The sequence below is a fragment of the Gracilinanus agilis genome, chromosome 3 (genome assembly GCF_016433145.1).
Source record: "Gracilinanus agilis isolate LMUSP501 chromosome 3, AgileGrace, whole genome shotgun sequence".
NCBI classification, from domain to species: Eukaryota; Metazoa; Chordata; class Mammalia; order Didelphimorphia; family Didelphidae; genus Gracilinanus; species Gracilinanus agilis.
This window is the reverse complement of record NC_058132.1, coordinates 426,574,692-426,595,952: the sequence shown is the minus strand read 5'-3', so window position 1 is coordinate 426,595,952 and position 21,261 is coordinate 426,574,692. Positions and strand designations below refer to the sequence as shown.

The following is a 21,261-nucleotide window of genomic DNA, read 5'->3' as shown; positions in this document are numbered from 1 at the left end:
AGAAAAAGCTCATATGAACTAATATAGAATAAATTATGAAAAATCAGAAGAAAATTTTATGATAAAACAATATAAAGAAAAACATTTTTTAAAGACTTGAGAACTGTAATCTATACAATGACTAATATTTAAAGTACCAATAATGCCTCTATCCTCTTGTGAGATAAATGGACTCAAGATGCAGAGAGAGAAATGCATTTTTGGACACAACTAATATAAGGATTTATTTGCTTGACTATGCATATTTATTATAAGTGCTTTGTTTTGGGGATAAAGAAGACATTAGGACTAGGGTTCTGAAAAAAAGATAGAAAAAAAGAAGAGGAAGGGGCCAAAGAAACCACAGACAATACAGCATCTTTAAGAGTTACATATGGAATGTATTATGTACTATAAAAGAATATCATACTTTATATAATAGAAATGCAAAGTTTTGTATCTTCTACTTATTAAATGAACCTATGGCAAAGGTACCAAAGATGGCACACAGATCATTCTCTGTGGGCACATGGCTGCCCTCCCCTGACCCCCCCCCCCAGAGTTTGTTTCTAGAAAGGCAGAAGGACTCAGACAGAGCTGCACCCTTCCCCTCTCCACAACACCTGAGGACATTTTCTCACATTACCCACTCCTCCACCTAGCAACCGAATGGGAACACTTTCTCCTTCCCCTGTGTAGTGTAAGGGAGGGGTGGGGGGCACCCAGCACTCAGCATGGGGGGAGAGGAGCATGGCACACAGTCTCTGGGGGGGTGGGCACAGCACTGGGTCTGGGGAAGGGGTGCCCAGCCCAACATTCCACCTCTAAAATTTCCCATCGCCAATTTAGATAAATATAGAAACATTTCTGAGTTGATTCAAAGTGAACCAGCAAAAAAAGACAATAACCACAACGAAAATGTTATTCCTCTGCCACCCCCAAACTCCAAAAGACAAGAAAACTTTGATCAAAGTAGCAACCAATAGTCACTTTGAAAAACTGAAAATGAAATGTACCTCTTACTCCTTGGAAGAGAAGTGATGGATCAATTTGCTGATTTGTTTTGCCCTGTTCAGTATTTACTAGAGATGAGTGTTTGTACTGGTCAGGGTCAGAGTTGGGGAATGGGCAAGATGGTGAGTTGGTGACAGTAATAGTCATGGAAATATGTGGATTCCTTTAGGATGATAGATTTTGTTTCTTTTAGGGGGAAATTACTGATTTGTTGGGTTTCTTCTGTTGTTCTGTAATACTTAGTTACTGAAAGCTTAGGGAAAATGAAAAAACAAAAGAATGTAAACAATAGTGATTTTTTTCAAGAACCACAAAAGCATTATAAAAAACGCAAAGTTCCTTTATTTCACCAAATCTACTATAGCTCTCAGTCCATATAGACAAAAATTGCTTCTGAAAAGAAACTATTACAGGATCCTCCATATTAATTACACATTATCCATCTCTGGAAAGTGACTGGAGAATATTCTTGTATGGAATTTAAAGAAGATGTAAAAGAATAATTCAAATAAAAGGACATTCTTTGTTCAAAGTACCAGAGAATTTGAATACTGGATAACAGTTCAGAAAGAGGAACATGAAATAAAGTGAAATAATTAAGTACGTATTGTTTCAGAAACTGTTCTAGACAGCAATTAAAACTAGAACATTTGGTTTTTGCCTCTTGGTTAAACTATCATAAATCTTGTTATTCTATAAGTTTGTGTCTCATTTTTATCCTACAATATATAAATAGAAAAACAGAAGTGAGGAAATATCCTGAATAAATAAATGAAATTGAACTCATTAGGAAAGTTCTTAGTTTAAGATAAAATTATGTTTGATACTACCAAACTATAGCACTTAAAACTTCTTTGCTACTTTAATAGAACAATGAACTCATCAATGTGACTACTTCCTCTAAAGGGAAAGACTGCAACCAGTTCAGAGCTTCTCACCTTGTGAGATTCTTTTCAGTCCACCTATAAATCTTGCACAGAAAGTTAATCTAATATACTGGAAATCTTCATTTAGAATTGAGACGTCAAATTCAATGTTCACAAAACTTTCCTGGGGAACCAGATTAAAATGTAATTGGTAAACTATTAATAAAATAAACATAAAATGCACCATAAAAATGCTCATTTGTAGTTTTCTAATTCAATATTTGTCTTATAGGGATCTGTTTTGACTTGAGTTTAATATCGCTTTTGAGATACCAGGAGAGCAAATCTATCCATTTGTTTTATCCCTCACTTGCTACAATGATAGATCTATTCCTTTTCTGATATGATGATATCCTTTATGCCATTTTCCTGCATAATTCCTAGTTCATATTATTCATAATTATCATATTTCTAGAAATATGCTTTAAGTTGATTATGGCCTTGAAGTAGGGTTCATTGTTTAAAAGTATAACTACTATTTTGAATATATCTTCTACAAAATCAAAGATATTATTGCTGGAGCTTTAAGAGGCACATAAGAGCTCAAATAGAAAGTTGAAAAAAGCAATTTATGTTGTTAAATAAGAAAAGAGTCAGATACAAAGCATATTTCTCTATAGAGTGAGGGGGAAAGAATGTCATGAAGTGCTATAAAAAATCTGTGAAAAATTGAAACATAGAGGTCATAAGGAGAAACTTCTTTCTTGTTCCTATGTCATTATAAAAAAAACTTTATAAAGAGAGGAATGGAAACAAATATTCTGGAAAGATAGTTTCCTATCTTTGCTGAAGAAAAACTATATTCAAGATTAATATACACTACTAATTTATCATTATTTTAATTGTATTTTTTCCTTTTGAATCAAATACTTTATACTTTCATTGATGTATTCCAGTCATATGACCCTAGTCCTGTTAAGTCTTGGAGCCAAGAGGTCAAATTTACCTACATGTATTAAGATCTATAACTCCTCTACTGATAATTTTGGGTAATTCCCTTAATTCTTTGGATTTCTTATCCATAAAATGAAACTATTTGATATTACTACAATTACTACTACTAACAACAACAATACAACTACTACTTGGTTCCTAATAATAGTAATCTTTCTCCAATTAAAAAGTGATGGTAGGGGGCAGCTGGGTAGCTCAGTGGAGTGAGAGTCAGGCCTAGAGACAGGAGGTCCTAGGTTCAAACCCGGCCTCAGCCACTTCCCAGCTGTGTGACCCTGGGCAAGTCACTTGACCCCCATTGCCCACCCTTACCACTCTTCCACCTATGAGACAATACACCGAAAAGTACAAGGGTTTAAAAAAACAAAAAACAAAAAACAAAAAAAAAGTGATGGTTTTGTTTGCTACATGAATAAAGGATATCACCTCTCCCATTTAAAATATCAGAACTTCACTATATGACCTTTATTGAATGATAAGTATGTGGAGATGGGGGAGAAAATGAAGTATAGTTGTGATATTTCTGCCATCTACCTAGAAGTAGTCTATGATTTAATAAAAAGAGCAATTGGATTTGGAATTAGAAAACTTGAATTTCAATGATGACTACTATTTAGTAACCATATGACTTTGAACAGTTGAATCTTAATTTTTCAATATGCAAAATGAAGTATAATTATTTCAGAATTGTGATGGGAAAATATCTTATCAACCATGATAAAATGCTTTAAAATGTGAACTATTTGTAGTGATGTCATCTCAAGGAATTTCTTCTAGATCAAAAGATTAATTTTGCTACCTATATATATGATGATCTTAGACAAGCAATTTAATCCTTTAGTTCTTTCATTTTCCTCTAAAGCAGGGATAATTGGGAAAGTACTGGAATAATTTGATGGGTCTTCCAATCTATTTGCAAAGAATATAGAATTTCATTAGAGTGGAATACTTCCTATTGAGCTGGACACTAGTACTTACTCTTTGCTTAGTGAGGTACATTCTGCGCCTTGATAAGAAAATGCAATGAATTCTTTTGACTAGCAACTGAGTGAGAGAGGATAGGCTCTTGGGAAAGGTAAGATTGAAATCTGTGGTCAAAGCTATGGAGATTCTTCTGCTCTTCTTTACTTCTATGCACTATTTTTCTTTGTCATGTGTTTTCATTTCATTAGAAATATCAAGAAGGGTGAGAGAATTTCATCCCTTTTTCTGAACAGAGAAGCATATGGAAGAAGAACATATCATGGAAAGCATGGGTTTGAATATAACTTATGGCATATCTTTCTGTCTTTTTTTCCTTTTTTCAGCTTATATCAGCTACTAGAAGATTTGAGCAGTGGTCATTTGCAATCTTGGTAGTTACCTCATGGGTCAAGGATGATTGAATTTGGCATTTTGGTATTAACTGAATAGAAGGAAGAAATTTTCATGACAACATATTTCTCTGAGAAAAGGACCACTAATGTCATGTCCTGGGGAAGCCAAAAATCTGGATCTTGTGCATTGCATGCAAGGTGAAATTTTAATGGGGTGCAGCAGAATCCCAAGAAAGCAGGATCAGTTGAAGACTGTTGGAACCAGGAATATAAAAGGGGGAACCCCCAAGCAAGAGGAGTTGGTTTGAGGGAACTGGAAGGAGAAGGAGGTAAAAACCTGCAACTCCTGGATTAAGACTACTCAAAGCCTTGTTGTCCCAGGCCAACACTTCCTGTGGATTCTTTGGATTCCTGCCAAGACTGACCCTGCTCTATTACAAAAACTGGGAGATTTAGAGACTTTTTGAGAGCCCGACTCTCTACCACAGATATCATCATCTGTCCCCTTTCAATAATCCCTCTAGTTATCAATAATTTTACCTTGAGACAGTTAGAAACAAGGATTTTAGTGGGGAGGGGTTTCGGGCAATTTGCCCTAACTGACTGAGCCAGGGACTTCTTAGGCTTCAACGGATAAATCATTAGTTATCTCCTATACCTTCTTCCCTTCTGATCAACCCTATTATTAAAGACATATTATAAAGTCAGATAGTGTTTGGTCCATCTAGCAAAGTAATCAAGGAAATAAACAAGCCTGCTGCCTTACCTGAGAAGGTTCCTCCATCTTGCCAACTGAATTTCAGTTGAAACAAGGAGTTGATCTGTGGAGAGGTTTGTCTGGCTAATACTGACTGGGAACATCACAGACTGACAAGAGATACCTCCATCAACAGGGAAATACATCCTCTTTCTACTACAAGGCAGCAGGAGTGAGGCAAATTGGCATTACATTTTATGATGCAATCTGAAAATCAGAGAGATTAAGTTTGCCTACAGTTACATAGCTTGTAAGTATCAGAGCTGGAATCTGAATACAAGTTTCCTAATTTTAGTTATAGTTGTCTTTCTAGCAGAACACACTGCCAGGGGATATATGCTTAAGGCCATATTCAACTCATCTCTTCTCCATACTTTTTTACATTTAAATTTTTTTTTGTTCCAAGGCAGAAAAGTGGTAAGGGCTATGCAATGGGCGTGAAGAGACTTGCCCAGGGTCACACAGGTAGGAAGTGTCTGAGGACAGATTTGAACCCGGGATCTCCTGTCTCTAGGCCTTGTTCTCAATCCACTGAACCACCCAGCTACCCCCCTTTTTACATTTTGAAATAGAAAAAAGTCTTATAGTATTATAAAGTTATTTGAAAACCTTCACTAAATTATAATCTATGTCTTCTTTAAGAAAAGACAAAGTTGCACTGGTTTCTACCTCCCCTAGAAATTGTTTTTCTCACTCAAAGATATTAACAAAAAACTCAACATGAATGAATGAATGAATGAATGAATGAATGAATGAATGAATGAAAAAATTAAGTGCCTACTATGTGCAAAGTACTGTGCTAAATGCTGGAAATACAAATACAAACGTAAGAGTCTCTGCTCTCAAGAAGCTCACATTGTAATGTGAAGAAGGGAGATACTACATGTGGAAGGTTTCATCTATAATTCATATAGAAAGGTCCCAGGATCCTTAAAATGCTAGGACAAATCAAATGGTATTGCTTCTTCTTTAATGACATTTTTACTTATTTCATAACAGTTTCTGATGTCATACCATTTGACAGAGCTAAGAACTTTGGTACAAGAACTTTCTTTTTTGTATCTGTATGTTATCAAGTTGCATCTCAACAAGGGTTGCTTCCTTAGATAAGATTGGAATATGATGACGTAGAGCTAGAATTCTTGCTATTCCAAAATCTCTTCGTCTAAGGAATATCTAAAATGAGATGTCAAGGTGGTGATATTGGTGATTTGACTTGCCTAGTATACAAGTATTCTTTCCCTACACCAAATACTGGAGATGTTCACAAAACAAATACACACAAAAACAAACACAAACACAAAACTTTGGTTAGAAGTCAATATTATTCCTGCTCTATCCACAAATTAACTATGTGATCTCAAGAAGATCATTCAACTTCTTTAAGCCCTAGATACCTTACCTGTAAAATGGAAATCATAATGTACTTGACTAAGATACTAGATGTGAAAGTTCTTTGAAAAGTAGGAATCCAAATGTCAAGACAAAAGTAATATTTTTATACAATACTCTAAAATAGTCCATGTTATGTGAATGGATCTTTGATTTGAAAAGTCTGGTACTCTAGGCTCCTCTGTTTCTTGTTGTCAATGTCTATTCATCTCTTTTGTTCAGAAATAATGGATTCCTCTATAATTACCACCTGCTAAGTAGTTCTGTCTGCCACTATTGTTTGCTACTCATTGGAAACTCTGTAGTACATTTGAAGTTGTACTTCAGTGTATTTTGAAAGTACTTCTTCAGTTCTCCCTTCCCCTCCAAGCCCTACCAGGTGAGGTAAAAGCACTTCACATTACCAAATTGTGATTACTTGTGCTATAATGCTTTTATTCCATTGCCATGCACATTCCTCCCAGGGCTGTTTCAACATTGGTGCACAGAAGCTATTCTAGGACTTTACTGTAGGCAATACAAGCTGGCCATTTAGTGGCTGTCTGGCTAATAGATGTTGCTGCTGGCAGTATTTATGAAATGGATTTTATAGATCTAGTATTCACCATCATATAAAAGATAAAACATTGAGCAGACTCAGTTTGGTCAACTGGATAAGGTGTAGTAGTTGGAAATTATGACTAGAGAAAATTAAGGAAAAATAAGAGCATTTCAGAGATTCATTAATTGAGAAAAAGATACTTTTGGCCTTTGTTTAAATGAACTCCTCCAGTCACAATCACAATTATTCCCCCAAAGGGGCTGGAACTTGAATGCTTGATGCAATCTCTGGTGGGAAAGCTTGACAGTGCTTAATATCACCAACACTGAAAGTAATAAATGTTATCTCTTTTTGTATCATGAATATGAATTACTCTTTGAAGGCTGAGTGCAGCTTAAGAATTTATGTGAGAAATGAGGCATGAAACATTTTTGAAAATATATTAGCCCAGAGTCTATATTACTGCATATTTTATATCCTTTTTAATATGCTACAAATTGTTTGAACCATCATCTGAATGCTGCCAGAAAAGAACAAACAAGAACCAGATGCAAAAATGCTGAGAATAAAGTTTCCATAAGATATTCTTTATGTTTGACCATAATGATGGCAGTGCCAGTCATAGTACTCAACTTCAAATTGTTATTGTCAGCAGATCCACTACAGACATTTTTTTTTCCTTTTTGTGAAGATGTTAATGTTAGATCAAGTCTTCAAAATCTTTATGTAGCACAATGAATTTCAGGGAAAGTATTTATAACCTCAATCACTCCTGACCTTCCTTCATCCTGGTTTATACCCTCTATCCTCCTTAGATGTCTTTAGAAATGTCATAGTAACACAGGCACTTCAATTTAATGGCTCAGCTCTCCATTTCATAAATCATTTTGGGGTTCAATATGTATCTCATAAGCATGATGCTATAGTGATAATGTTTTTGATTTTATGATTTCTTTCCTAGTGCCTCTCAGAAAAATTGTAGAGGAAAATAGAACTTAAAAATGCTTTATTGTTTAAGAAATATTTTTGAGGGTATTGACTTCTAGGGACCAAATGATTTTATTTCTGAATGTTTTGGGGAAATTTATCAAATATAACTCTGAAAAGGAAGTAGGAAGAAAAAAAAACAAATGCTTATTATTTGGGAAAAATAATTAAACAATAAAATATACATGTCAGGCTACCCGTTGAGACAGAATCGCAATCATTTAATCAAAAAATCTATACTCTGACCAACAATTTGGAAATTGGTCTTGATCAAGGACACATGACAAAACCAGTGGAAATGTGTGTTGGCCATGGGTGGGGGGAGTGCAGGGGGTGAAGGGGAAAGTAGGAGCATGAATCAGGTAACCATGTTAAAAATGATTATTAATAAATGTTTAAAAAAAATCTATACTCTGTCTCATTTCAATTTTGTCTGTTTATCTTGCTATCATCCCCACTACCACCACCGCCACCACTGTTTTTCTGGCTTCCCTTTCACAACAATGAAGTATGAAGATCAAAAATATATGATCATATAGTTATTCAAAGAGCAAATTTGGAAGCCAAAAATTCCCATTATTGAGAATTTATTTATATTTTATTTTTAATTAGTACTAATAATACTAACTAGTATTAATCCAAATTTGCCCTCTTGGAAGGAGAGAAGGAAAAAGAAGACAAATATTTCACTGTTGAAAATAGTGGAAAGTCATACATCCTCTTTTCAGAATGTTCTCTCTGGACAGATTAGAATGCCAGCAGCATATCCACACCAACCTCAGCCTTTAAATGATAATAATATAGCCAAAAATAGAAAGAAAGTAGTAAGTTGTGAAAATAAATTAATAGACAGCTTCTCGGATAGAGGTCTCAGAGCTAAAATATATAGGGAACTTTGTCAGGTATATAAGCCATTCCTCAACTGATAAATGGTCAATAGATATGAACGGACAGGTTCTGGATGAGGACATCAAAGCTATCTATAATTGAAAAAATGCTCTAAATCATTATTGACTAGAAAAATTCAAATCAAAATACCCCTGAGATATCTTATACCAATCAGATTGGCTAAAATGATAAAAGGGAAAAGTGACAAATATTGGAGGGATGTGGAAAAATAGAGGCGCAAATTGTTGTGGGGGAAAAAAAGAGGTATCATTGTTGGTGGAATTGTGAATTAATCCAACCATCTTGGAAAGCAATCTCAAAATATACTCAAAGAGTTATAAAACTGTGTCTGCCTTTTGATGTAGAAATATCACTATTAGGCTATTTTCCTAAGGTAATCAGGGAAAAAGGAAAAAAGCCCATATGTGCTAAAATATGTATAGCAGGTCTTTTTGTGGTGGCAAAGACGTAGATATTGAAAAATGTCCATCAGTTGTAGAATGGCTAAACAAACTGATTGTGATGGAAAACTATTATATCATAAGAGATGTTGTGCTGGTTGATTTTGGAAAAACATGGAAAGACCTTCATGAAATTATGAGGACTTGTTTATGTACACCTCCAGAGAAAGAACTGATAAATACAAATAAGTAAGGCATAGTTTTATATATTTTTTAATGATGTCCTCTCTAATGGAGAGAGGGGAGGGAGGGAGTTAACTGAGTATTTTTATTTGTTAAATGTTAAAAACAAATAAATATATTTAAAATAAAAATAAAATAAAATATAGAGATCAGCAAACTAGTGTGTAGTCAAAGGAAGAAAGACACAACTAAAACCAATAGGAAAAGTAGACATCTAATAACTAATTCCTAGTTAGTGTAGTACAGAGAGAGGGGGGTCAGAAAAAAACTGTCATGACCCCCCTCTCTCTGTACTACACTAGTTATATCTTGTAACTAGGAAGAGAACCTCAGGTTATACATTTTACACCTTCAAAGGATCTCCATTTCAGGAGATCATATAAATTGAGAAGCAATCTGAACTTATCTCTTGACTAGTATTATAATTTTTTTGGTGATATGAGGCATTCTGGAAGACCAGCACCTCAGCTGTGAGGGCTTGTCAAGTTCTTTTCCAGGCTGATTATCCACCTTTGTTGTCTACCCAAGAAGCTATAGCATGTATAGCAGCTTCATTCCAGTAAAAAACTGTCTAGGCAGGTTGAAGGTAATCAGTAGACCTCAAACCTATTGATGAGTTAGGAGAAGGTTTACCCCAATCATGTGAAGATCAGAACAATTCATTCCAGTGGCCATGAAGACAGCAAAAGCAGGCATTGTGAGGAGAATTTAGAGCTTTGTTGGGTATTGAAGATGCCAAAGTCATTCTCTACATCCTGAACCACTTCTAGTTGTCCTGTCTTTTTTTTTCTAAAACCCTTACCTTTCATCTTGGAGTCAATACTGTGTATTGGTTCCAAGGCAGAAGAGTGGTAAGGGTAGGTAATGGGGGTCAAGTGACTTGCCCAGGGTCACAGGGCTGGGAAGTGTCTGAGGCCAGATTTGAACCTAGGACCTCCTGTCTCTAGGCCTGGCTCTCAATCCACTGAGCTACCCAGGTGCCCCCTAGTTGTCCTGACTTTTGTCTTGTCACTGGACTTTGATGACTGGAAGAGAGAATGACTTTGTTTAACTATGCCTGCCTTAAATCCAATTCACACTCAAGTCAAGACACCACTCCATGATGTCATTTGTCCTCTTAGAAAACAAAGGACAAACAACAAGTCATGTAGATCATATGTGCAGAGACCCATCACATTAAGGATTTGCATGATGCCCTCCTACATAGGGACAATTTAACAGATATCAAATTGGACCAGCTATAAATCCATTCTGGAATTATGGTTATGAAATATTTTGATTTATTTTTTCCTAAAAATTAATTGACAAATCTTTGAGGATACTTTAAAATTGTTACATTGTGATTAGTAATAAAAAAAAAAACAGGTGGGAAGTCCATGCAATTGAAAAAGTGAATAAATGTTTGGGATGGGGAAGAGAACCATTGAAGAGAGAGTTCAAGAAGAAGTTCAATGTCTGGTGGAGAAACTCAGGAAAAAAGAATCAGTACATTGATTCCACCTTCTTCCCTGACTGTGCTTCATGCAATGTAATCTGCTCTATCCTCTTCCATGACTGAGTCAACTCCAAGGATGAGAAATTTCTATATCTGATGGACTTATTATATGAAAACTTTCAACTGTTTAACAAACAAAGGACACAGTTCTACAACTTTGAACAACATTCAGAGTGTATCTTTCTGGAAAGTAAAAAAGAATTACTAAAATTTTTGAGGAAATAAAAACATTTCATTTTGGAAAGACTGAAGAAAGATCAACAGATACCAGACCTTAACAACCCTCAAGACTGTATTGACTGCTACCTATCCAAAATGCAATTGGAAAAATATAATCCCCAATCCAAATTTGATTTAGAGAATCTTACAGTGACTGCAGTAGATTTATTTTTTCAGGAACAGAGATAACTAGTAGCACTCTGAGATATGGCCCATTTCTCATTCTTAAACATTCTGAGGTCCAAGCAAAAATTTATGAAGAAATTAATTGTGTATTTGGACACAATCAAATTCCTTCCATGAAGGACAGAGAAGATATGCCCTTTATGGATTCTGTGGTGCAAAGAATCTTTGCACCTCATGCACCACAGAATCCATAAAGGGCATATCTTCACCTTTCAATCTGCCCCATGCAGTGAAACAGCATATCTAATTCCAAAAAAATAGCATCCTCAAAAGCACAAACTTTTGTTGTTTGGTGACCATTGCTGTCACCAATCTTGTGTTGACAGCAAAGACTGGATCCCATCAAGGTCAATACAGCTGGCAAAGCTCTGTACTGATTCTGGTGGCCTGAAAAATCAGGCCATAGGATGGATGGTTTATCCAAAAATCTGACCCCTCTCTGTGACTCCCTTCTGATCAACTCTTTTAATTATTGAAAGCATTATAATCTAGTTTTTTAGGATAGCCTCAAGTCCCATAGAAAACCACCAAGTACCATATAGTAAACCAGCATTTATTGAGTTAACAGTCCTTTCCCTCAGCCGAGAATAGCAGAAAATAGCAGAAGCTGCTTTTATCTTTTTCTCTCTGCTTCAGACGTCCCAAGGACGCTACATGGTAGGTCCAAGCAAATTCCATTCTCACTTTAGTACCCTCCCACCCTGAGCTGTACCCTACAATCTTAAAGGCTCATTCTTTAACATACCTTTTGAAGTATGGGAAGCTTTTACTAAAATAAAACTTAGATAAAGTAAGGCTTATTCTTTAACCTTGAGCACTGTCTCTTCATGTATAATCTACATGAGAAAGAATTTGTGTGTTACATGCCAACTGCTATATAATTCTTATAACCTTGAGTTTTTCTCTGTTGTGAATTTGAAATGTAAATTTTCCCAGCACTGGTATGATTGTGAGAGAAGAGTATAAAAAATAAAAATTTCACAGGAAGCTCTCAGAACAGCTTCCAGAAAATCCAATGTGTCTCTGACTCTCTTCTTTCCCACCTAAACTGTACACCTTTCCAGACCCCTGGAGCTGCTGGCTAGCTTCCAGCATGCTTTCTTCTTCACAAGGCATAAGACAAACTTGATTTGGTAAATTAGCTAGTTGATTTCCTCTTCTGGACTCAGTATTCTCATGTTTTTGACTGGGTTCTCATTAAGGGGTGTGTAAATGGAATTAACTCTAGCCCATTCATAGCTAAACTCTTACTTACCCTAGGCATAGAATGATGTAATCCTCACCTCCATTAATGGGGAGGGGAGATGAGTTACCCACATGTGACAATAAGTAACAAATCAAGAACAAGGGACTGCCCTTTGGGCAGTCCAAATCAATGTAGAGACTGCCATTTGTCCACTTGAATTAGAGGTGGACCCACGGGAAGTGACGAGAGACACTATCTCTTCAAGTATGTTGGTTACTTCCTGTGGAGGCAGTTCCCACTTTGAACTTGGTGCTGAAGGACCTCCCTTGAGACCTCAGACAGCTTCTACTCTGAATTGTCACGTGAGTAAGTTAGGCTGACTTCTTTGGCCTACGTAGGCCACTTCCAAACTCTGCCTTAAGTAGGCATTAGCCTATCTGGTTGCTAGGCCTTGTGGCTTGCAGCCTAATTTATTTAGCTTTTTAACCTTCTCTCTCGTCCAGGCCTCTGTAGGCCTGGACTAGCCTCTCCCTTTCTCTTTATTCCTACACCTTTACCTTCCTAATTGTAAATAAACTGCCTTAACCCGATGCTGACTTGGGTCTGATTTAATTACGGAATCAATCTGAATTGTTGATTCCTGGAGGCCACACTTTAAATATATATCTATAAAATACCTAAATTCTCCCTCTTACAGGGGGAAAAAATTCCCATATATTAATTAAAATTGGTCTTAATTTCCAGAAACTATAGTCTAGTAAAATACCCCTTCCTGCAAAAAAATTGTATTAGTTGCAATTTTCTTTTCAAATCTAAAGGGAAACTATTTTGCATTGTGTTACTTTGTAAATCTGGGTTACAATAAACATGAATGTAGTGCTAGTAAAAAAAAAGTGAATAAGGATAAATTACTCAAATTGAAGAAACAGATATTTTCATAAGACTTTATTTTATTTATTTATTTTTAAACCCTTACCTTCCTTTCTCTCTGCCTTTTGCCTGTCACCAACACAAGTCTTCTACCTTCTAGTCCAATGCTTTTTCCATTTAACATGATACCTATTTTATTGATTCCTATGTTATTTATTCATATGCCTATATTATTCATTCCTCCTTTCATTCATTCAAGCAACAGATATTTGTTTTTGATAGTCATTTTTTAATAATAAGAAATAGCTCCTTTCTTATGGAGTTTACAACCTTTCATGGACTTTTAATATCACATGTCTTCGATTGCTTATAAAATTATGAGACAGAAAGGAAATATGACTGGTAAAAGAAGCTTGCTTTTCTCAATATGATAAGCTGATACCACCTTGAAATCCATTTCTTCTCTTTAGGGTATGAGGAATATTTATTAAGAGGATCATCACAGAATTAGAACAATATAAGAAATAATCAATAATAAATTTAATTCAGATGAGCAAAAGTAGATGATATGTTTACACAGTGCTTGGCACATATTAGGCACTTAAATGCATGATAAATTATTGAAATTACGCAGATGAAACCAAATAGTTTCTATGCTGAACAATCTTTTGATTTAGTGGAAAGTGAGATGTAAATAAAGAACTATAGTATAATCTAAGTTTAATATGCTGAATTTTATAGGATAGGTTAAATATCAGCATGATAGAATGAAGGAAAGCTAGATCATTTCTATCTGTGGGAATCAGGCGAGTGTTCCTGGAAGGCAGCACCTGAATTGAGTTCTGAGGTTTTCCCCAGAGATAGTGTGGAAGTAGGGTGAGCACCTGGGGAGAAAAAAGCTAGACTTATTTAACACAACATTTAAGCAAACTCGCATAATTTCAGAATCTTAAATTTGAAGTATTGATGAAAAAGATGTAATTTTCATTTCTAGACAAGTGGAACAAGTCTTTTAAAGAAGTATTAATATTATAATGGATTATGTTTTATTAGATATAATGAGATAATGAAGCCTTTTATCTTGAAAAATAAAGATAAGCAGAAATGAACTCTAACTGTCTAATTTGGGAGGGAGGGTCACTAAATCTCTATATTAAGAAAGAAATGAATTTGAGGTTACCAAGTATCATTCTTACATGATACTAGAAGATACATTTACAAATAAGAGAAGTGGAACTTAAATAATTGTCTTAAGCCACGAATTAGATATACAACTAGTACAAATCATTTTGTATTCTCTGAATCAAAACTATGATTATATAAAAATGTTTAAAAATTAATTTCATTCACTTTGTAATTTGAAGAATTACATGATGATGATGGGGTGTTATTAATCTAATTTCCTTCCTTAAAAGTCTTTAGTTAATTATTCCATCAGTGTTGTCCAAAAAGCAAGCCAAAACATGAAACTTCTAATTTTATTGGTCTAGAGATAAAAGAACCTAATATTTGGTATGCCAGTCTTGAGATAGAAGTCATCTATCTTTACTTCTCTACTATTCAAATATCACACTTCCATATGGTTATTTCTAATGTATTTTGCCTCAGGGGTATCTAGAATCCTTTATTGAAAGATGCCAGCTAAAGTCATACTTTGTTTATGAAACTTTCCCTGAATAATAACTCCCTATAATAATCTTATATTTCTTAGAATTTCTAGAGAACTTAAATCTGTACTTCAGAAATGCTGTTTCATAGGATTCTGTTGTTTAAAATAGTAAATAATAGTAGGTCTATGTCACAAAAATAAAAAAGGGAAAGTATTTATTTGTATAAAAATAGCTTTTGCAGCCCTTTTTGTAGTAGCAAAGAATTATAAATTAAGGGGTTGTCCATGAGTTGGGGAATGTCTGAGCAAATTATAGTATGTTTGTGATGGAATACTATTGTGCTATAAAAAATGATGAGCAGTATGATTTGGGGAAAATCTGGAAAGACTTTCATGAGCTGATGTAAAGTGAAGTGAATAAAATGAGAAAAATATTGTACACAGAGATGGCAATATTTTTGATGAACAACTGTGAATGACCTAGTTATTATATAACCTGGATTATGTCTAAAGATTGAAGTGAGGAAAGTTTTCTCGTAATTGTAAATCTAAGCAACTCATTTCTTATCTGAAAGGTGACCCCATATTAATCAACTAGTTATTATTTCCAATTTCTTTTGATTGTTTAGAGCTACTTGGCAGGGTTTGTGGGACATTTCAGCCCATATCAGAAGTGAAGTGAGCAATTAATTGTGGTGTTGTATAATAGACTGGACATTGCTCTGGTCATTCTCCTGATAGTTTAAGTGTAGATTTGGAATGAGCTGAGATATTTATAATCCATCAAATAGTTAATGTAATAGAAGTTTATTTAGTTATAGCAAGAAAAAAAGATGTTGAATACAGCTCATCTTATTCATGTTGCTGCTGGTCTATGGCCTAAAGCTTAGGTTTTCTTGTTTCAGACCAAAGTGTCCAGAAAAATCACATCAACGGCCCTTAGAGATTATATTAAAGCATATCTCAAAGAATTCTAATGAATAATGGCTAGGATAATAAGGACTCGTAGTCTACAAGGGAAGTTAGCCTGGGAGGGATGGGGAACTCTCCAGACTTAAATTCTAAAGACACAAAAAGAAAACATTCTAATGAGAAGAAAAAAAGAGAAATTTCTGAAGAGATGAAGAACCACCCACCACATGGTAGACAAGAAATCCACTAGTCAGCCTTTAGAGCATGTAACAGAAGATGATTTTAAGTACATGTCATGGTCCTGTAAAAATAAATGCCAAGTATCCTAATTCTCATGAGTTGAGGCTGAAGAATAAAAAACTGCTTAGGACCACTTACTGGAAAAGAAAAATGAGAAATGACTTTACAGAGAACTGATACCTAAAATAAATTAGATGAGAGCAAGAGAGCACATATTTGCCCTTGTAAATTCAAGGGAACATGAAATAGCCCACATGAAATACTTTCTAAGGCCCTGAAAGAACTGGTGGAGGTAAATGTTGAGATGATATTTGAAAAGTTATGGAGAATTTAAGAGGTACCACAGAAGTGAAGAGGTACAAAAAAGGAAGGGGTATAGAGAATAGTTTGCAAAGACCAGTGAACTTGACTTTGATTCCTGAGAAAATTAGTGACCATCTAGAAAGAGAAGCAATAATTATAAACTAGAGCTTCATCAAGAACATACCATATTATTTCCTACTTGGACTTATCATAGCTATAATTTATCTATAGTCTAATCTTCTAGTCTTCATTTGTTGATGAAGGGGGCTTTGAGTTAACTTTAGAGCTTACTTGATTATAAAGAGATAGAGGGAAGAGAAGAAAACCTCTTCTCTTAGGAATTCTAACCCTTTATAATTGACTTCAACTTGTCTTTCTAGAATGATTTCACATGGTGTTCACATTCTGCATTCTAGATAAATTTGCCTCCTTGCTTTTTCCTATATCCATTCCATTATCCTTTTGCACAGTCATAATTGGAATTCTCTCTCTTTTTCCTTCTGTTTCTTGGTAACTCTAATTCCCTTCAAGGTTCTGTTTATGTATTATCTCCTACATGAGTCTTCCTGATTCCTTAGCTGTTGTTGCTCCTTTCAACACATTTTGCATTTTCTCTCTATTTTCTATTTAATTATTTGTGTACTTAGTATTATCTCAAGTTTAAGGTAAATTCTTTCAGAAATTTAGTCTTTCAGTCACTGGAGAACTCACAGTACAATTAGACAAGCCTCTGCCAAATGCACCACTATTGGAGAAAGCTTGAAGTAATTGGAAGAGGAATCAATTTGGAATGAGATAAGGTAGGTTTGAATCTCAGTTCTGTCATTTAACTTATGTAATCTTATGTAAACTTATCTAAACTAAGTTAAATCTCTTTACCTATCTAGAATTAAATTTACTCACCTGGAAAATAAAAATGAAGGTCCTAGACTAAATAACCTCCTAGTTTTTTCCCCTACTCTAAATCTATAAAGTATCAAAGATAGAAATTGATTGCAAGGTTTCTGATTCTAGAATCAGTGCTCTTATGTTTCAAAAAATGAATGTGGGAATAATAATAATAATAATAATACAAGAGGAAAATAAGGTCATGGTTTGACTCACCATTGAAAATCTTTTTGACTGTCCACTTTTCTCATAGGTATTGGTAGATGGGTAGGCATTTTCTTTATTATTTTGTTGCTCTGGCACTGGCTCATACAAGCTGTCCATAGAACCTTCCTAAAACATAAATATTTACAAAGTATAAAAGACTTAGTTAGTTCATCATCCTACCTATAGATCATAAAAAATTGCCCACAGATATATGATATATATTGTGGTTTTCTAAATTCCAAGTTACAGTCAGAACAGTCCTATGAACTATCTTCCTACCCATTTCTTGAATATAGTCTAAATGATTTCTTCTCATAATCAGGGAAGAATGAACCCTACCAAAAAGGGTAAACTCCAGTGCTCTGAAGGAAAATTGTATTTCATTTCCAAGTAATGTTAAATTCAATATCCATTTGAGTTTAAGAACATAAAATTAATATCACCAAAAAATGATATGCTATATAGTAGTATCACGACATAAAATCCATACTAGTGCCAAAGAAATACGAGAGCTTGAGACTTCATGCCTAGGTTTACTTACCAAATCCTGGGACAAGTATTACCATTGACTCTTCCCAATAGTATTGGGAAGTCAATAGTATTGCTGCTACAGGTTGTACTGACATCTAGACCATTTATCAGTCAATCATTAAACATTTATTAAGCACCTATTATGTGTACTAGGTTCTAGTTAATTCTCTTTACTCTCAATGGACTTTTCATCATAGTATATTATTCAACATACATGTATCCATATGTGTATAAAATAGATAAAGAGTGATTTTTGAGACAGAAGGTACCAGTAGTTCTCTGGAGACTGAAAGATCTTCTTAAATTTATTTATTGATAACATTTATGTAGTACTTACTATATTCCAGGCACTATGTTCAGTGCTTTACAATTATCAACTCATTTGATACTTACAACTATCCTAGAACATATGTGCTATTATTGTCTGCATTTTATAGATGAGAAAAGTGAAGTAAGCTAGAATCAGAATCAGACAGCTACTATATTTGAACTCAGATTTTCCCAAATCCACACCAAGCACTCAGTCCACCTAGCCATCTACATCTGTCTTGATAGAGATTCTAATAAGTCTAGATAATTTTTAAACGTCTTGACCAGCTCTGTATTATAAACTTTCTTAAATGTCACTCCAGATTGCATTAAACTTCCATGGAAGTAGCTTCATCAAAAGAGAAGAGGGAATGTATTTTAGGCACTAGGGATAGATAATTTAAAGGCAGGTTGATCTGAACTACAAGAAGAGAGGAAGTAATAGAAAACAAGACTATAAAGATAAATTGGAATCAAGTTGTAGAGGACTTTAAATGCCAAATGAAGGCCAGGGAGCTACTGGTGTTTATTGAATAGTTAAAGTGACATGATCAGACTGGAATTTTAGGAAAATCACCCTCGTAACTGTGTGGAGGATGCATTGGAGTGGGGAGAAACTTGAGGCAATAAGGACATTATTAGACTTCTTTCTACGAGATGATGAATACCTGAAGTAGGGCAGATATTGATCAAGTTGGCATGGAGGTAGACTTTGCATCTGTTTGTAAAGGTGGTGAAAGTAGAAAGATGAGTATTAGAGAATAACACATAAATTTGAACCTGGGGAATGGATCATATGGTGGCTCCCTCAACAAAAACAAAACAATTCAGAAGAAGCCTGGATTTTGAGAGGTGTAGCAGAAAAGATAATAAATTTGGTTTGGTACAGGTGAGTTTGAGGTAATCAGTCTGAACTGATTGAATCAGACTGAACTGACCATCTCTCTTTTTTTTAAATGTATTTATTTGTTTGTTAAATTAAAATACTTAGTTCCTTCTCTCTCCTCCCCCCACTAGAGAAGGCAACATTTGATAAAAAGATATATGTATAAATAAAGCTGTTTTACTTATTTCTATTTATAAATTCTTTCTCTAGAGGTGGACATATAGTAGTGTTAGAAGATCTAGAGCAGGGGTCAGCAACGTATGGCTCTTGAGCCTCTTTTGAGGGCCAGATATGGCTCTTTCTGCAGGAGCCATAAAGTCAATTTTTTTCAGGTGCTGTTACAGGAGTGCGCACTGGGAGCACTGTACGGCTCTCATGAAATTACATTTTAAAAAATGTGGTGTAGGGGGCAGCTGGGTAGCTCAGTGGAGTGAGAGTCAAGCCTAGGGACAGGAGGTCCTAGGTTCAAACCCGGCCTCAGACACTTCCCAGCTGTGTGACCCTGGGCAAGTCACTTGACCCCCATTGCCCACCCTTACCAATCTTCCACCTATGAGACAATACACCGAAGTACAAGGGTTTAAAAAAAATGTGGTGTTTATGGCTCTCACGGCCAAAAAGGTTGCCGACCCCTGCTCTATAGGGATATGTATAAGAAGACATCATGAGGGTAAAATTGACAGATTCAAGACAAATTGAACAGAAACAGAAAATAAACCTAGATTGCAAGCCTAGGTTACTGGGAGATTGGTAGTGACTTCTAGAATAATAAGAAAGTTAGGAAGAAAAGGAGATGCAAGGGGAAAGATACTGAATTCTCATTTTTAATAACTTGAGTTTATGCTTAAAAGGTTGGGGATGAAAGACTAAAAGTTAGTAGAAAGTTTGACTAGACAAATGGATCTAAGGATCAATAGGAAAAGGATAATTAAATCCATGGAAGCTTATGAGATCACCAGGGGAAACAGTACAGAAGGAAGAAGAGGACCCAGAACAGTCTTGAAGGAGAAAGGAAGATTCAGCAAAGGAGAATGAGAAATAGTTAAACAGGTAGAAGAACCAGGTAGGAGCAGTTTCTCAAAAACCCAGAGAGAAGCTAGTATCTAGAAGAGGATTATCAGGAGTGTTCAGAAGGGTTAAGAAGGATGAAGATTAATAAAAGGCCATTGGATTTAGTGATTAAGAAATCATTGATAATTTAGGAGAGGGCAATTTCAGAAGCTAGTAGTCAAATTGTAAAGAGTTAAGAAGAGAGTCAGAGTAAGAATTAGAAAAAATGCAAATTAAAATCTCCAAAATTCCATCTCACTTTTAACAATTTTCGAAGTTGACAAAAAATGGAAAATGGCATGCTGGAAGGCTGTTGGAAAACAAGTACACTAATTCACTGTTTTTGTTTCATCTTTCATCTACCTTTCATCTTAGAATTGATACTAAGTATAAGTTCCAAGACAGAAGAGTGATAAGGGTTAGGCGATTGGAGTTAAGTGATTTTCCCAGGATCACACAGCTAGGAAGTGTCTGAGACCAGATCTGAACTGAGCACTTCCTATCTCCAGGCCTGGATCTCTTCTGAGCTGCTCTATTCTAGAAAACAATTTGGAACTAAGCTTGAAAAGCAGTTAAACTGTGAATATACTTTGATTTAGTGATACCATACTTGGTCTATCCCCCTTAAAAGATCAAAGAAAAAGAAAAAGAGTCCATGTGTACAAGAAGTGCCTCATGAATAGTTAAATGAATTATTGGATATGAATGTGATGGAATGCTATTGATAAATAAAGAATATTGAAATAAAGAAACATTGAATGGAATTAAAGAACAATGTAAAGAACAACATTATTATAAAGACAAATAACTTAAGAACTCTGATAAGCACAATGACCAACCACAATTCCAAGGACTAAAATATAAAAATATGCTATCTATTTCCTTATAAACTTTAAATGAAAATTGAGATATATTCTTTGGACATGATGTAATACAAGAAATGTTTTTGTTTAATTATCCTTATTTCTAGTG

General features: G+C 34.9%; 1 protein-coding gene across 1 annotated transcript in view; it reads right to left on the bottom strand.

Moving 5' to 3' along the window:
- SAMSN1 (SAM domain, SH3 domain and nuclear localization signals 1) overlaps positions 1-21,261 on the bottom strand; it is a 169,003-nt gene that overhangs the window by 144,330 nt on the left and 3,412 nt on the right. The window contains exon 2 of the mRNA XM_044666919.1: positions 17,523-17,639. Coding sequence (XP_044522854.1) covers positions 17,523-17,639 — 117 coding nt within the window. The remainder of the gene's footprint in view (positions 1-17,522; positions 17,640-21,261) is intronic.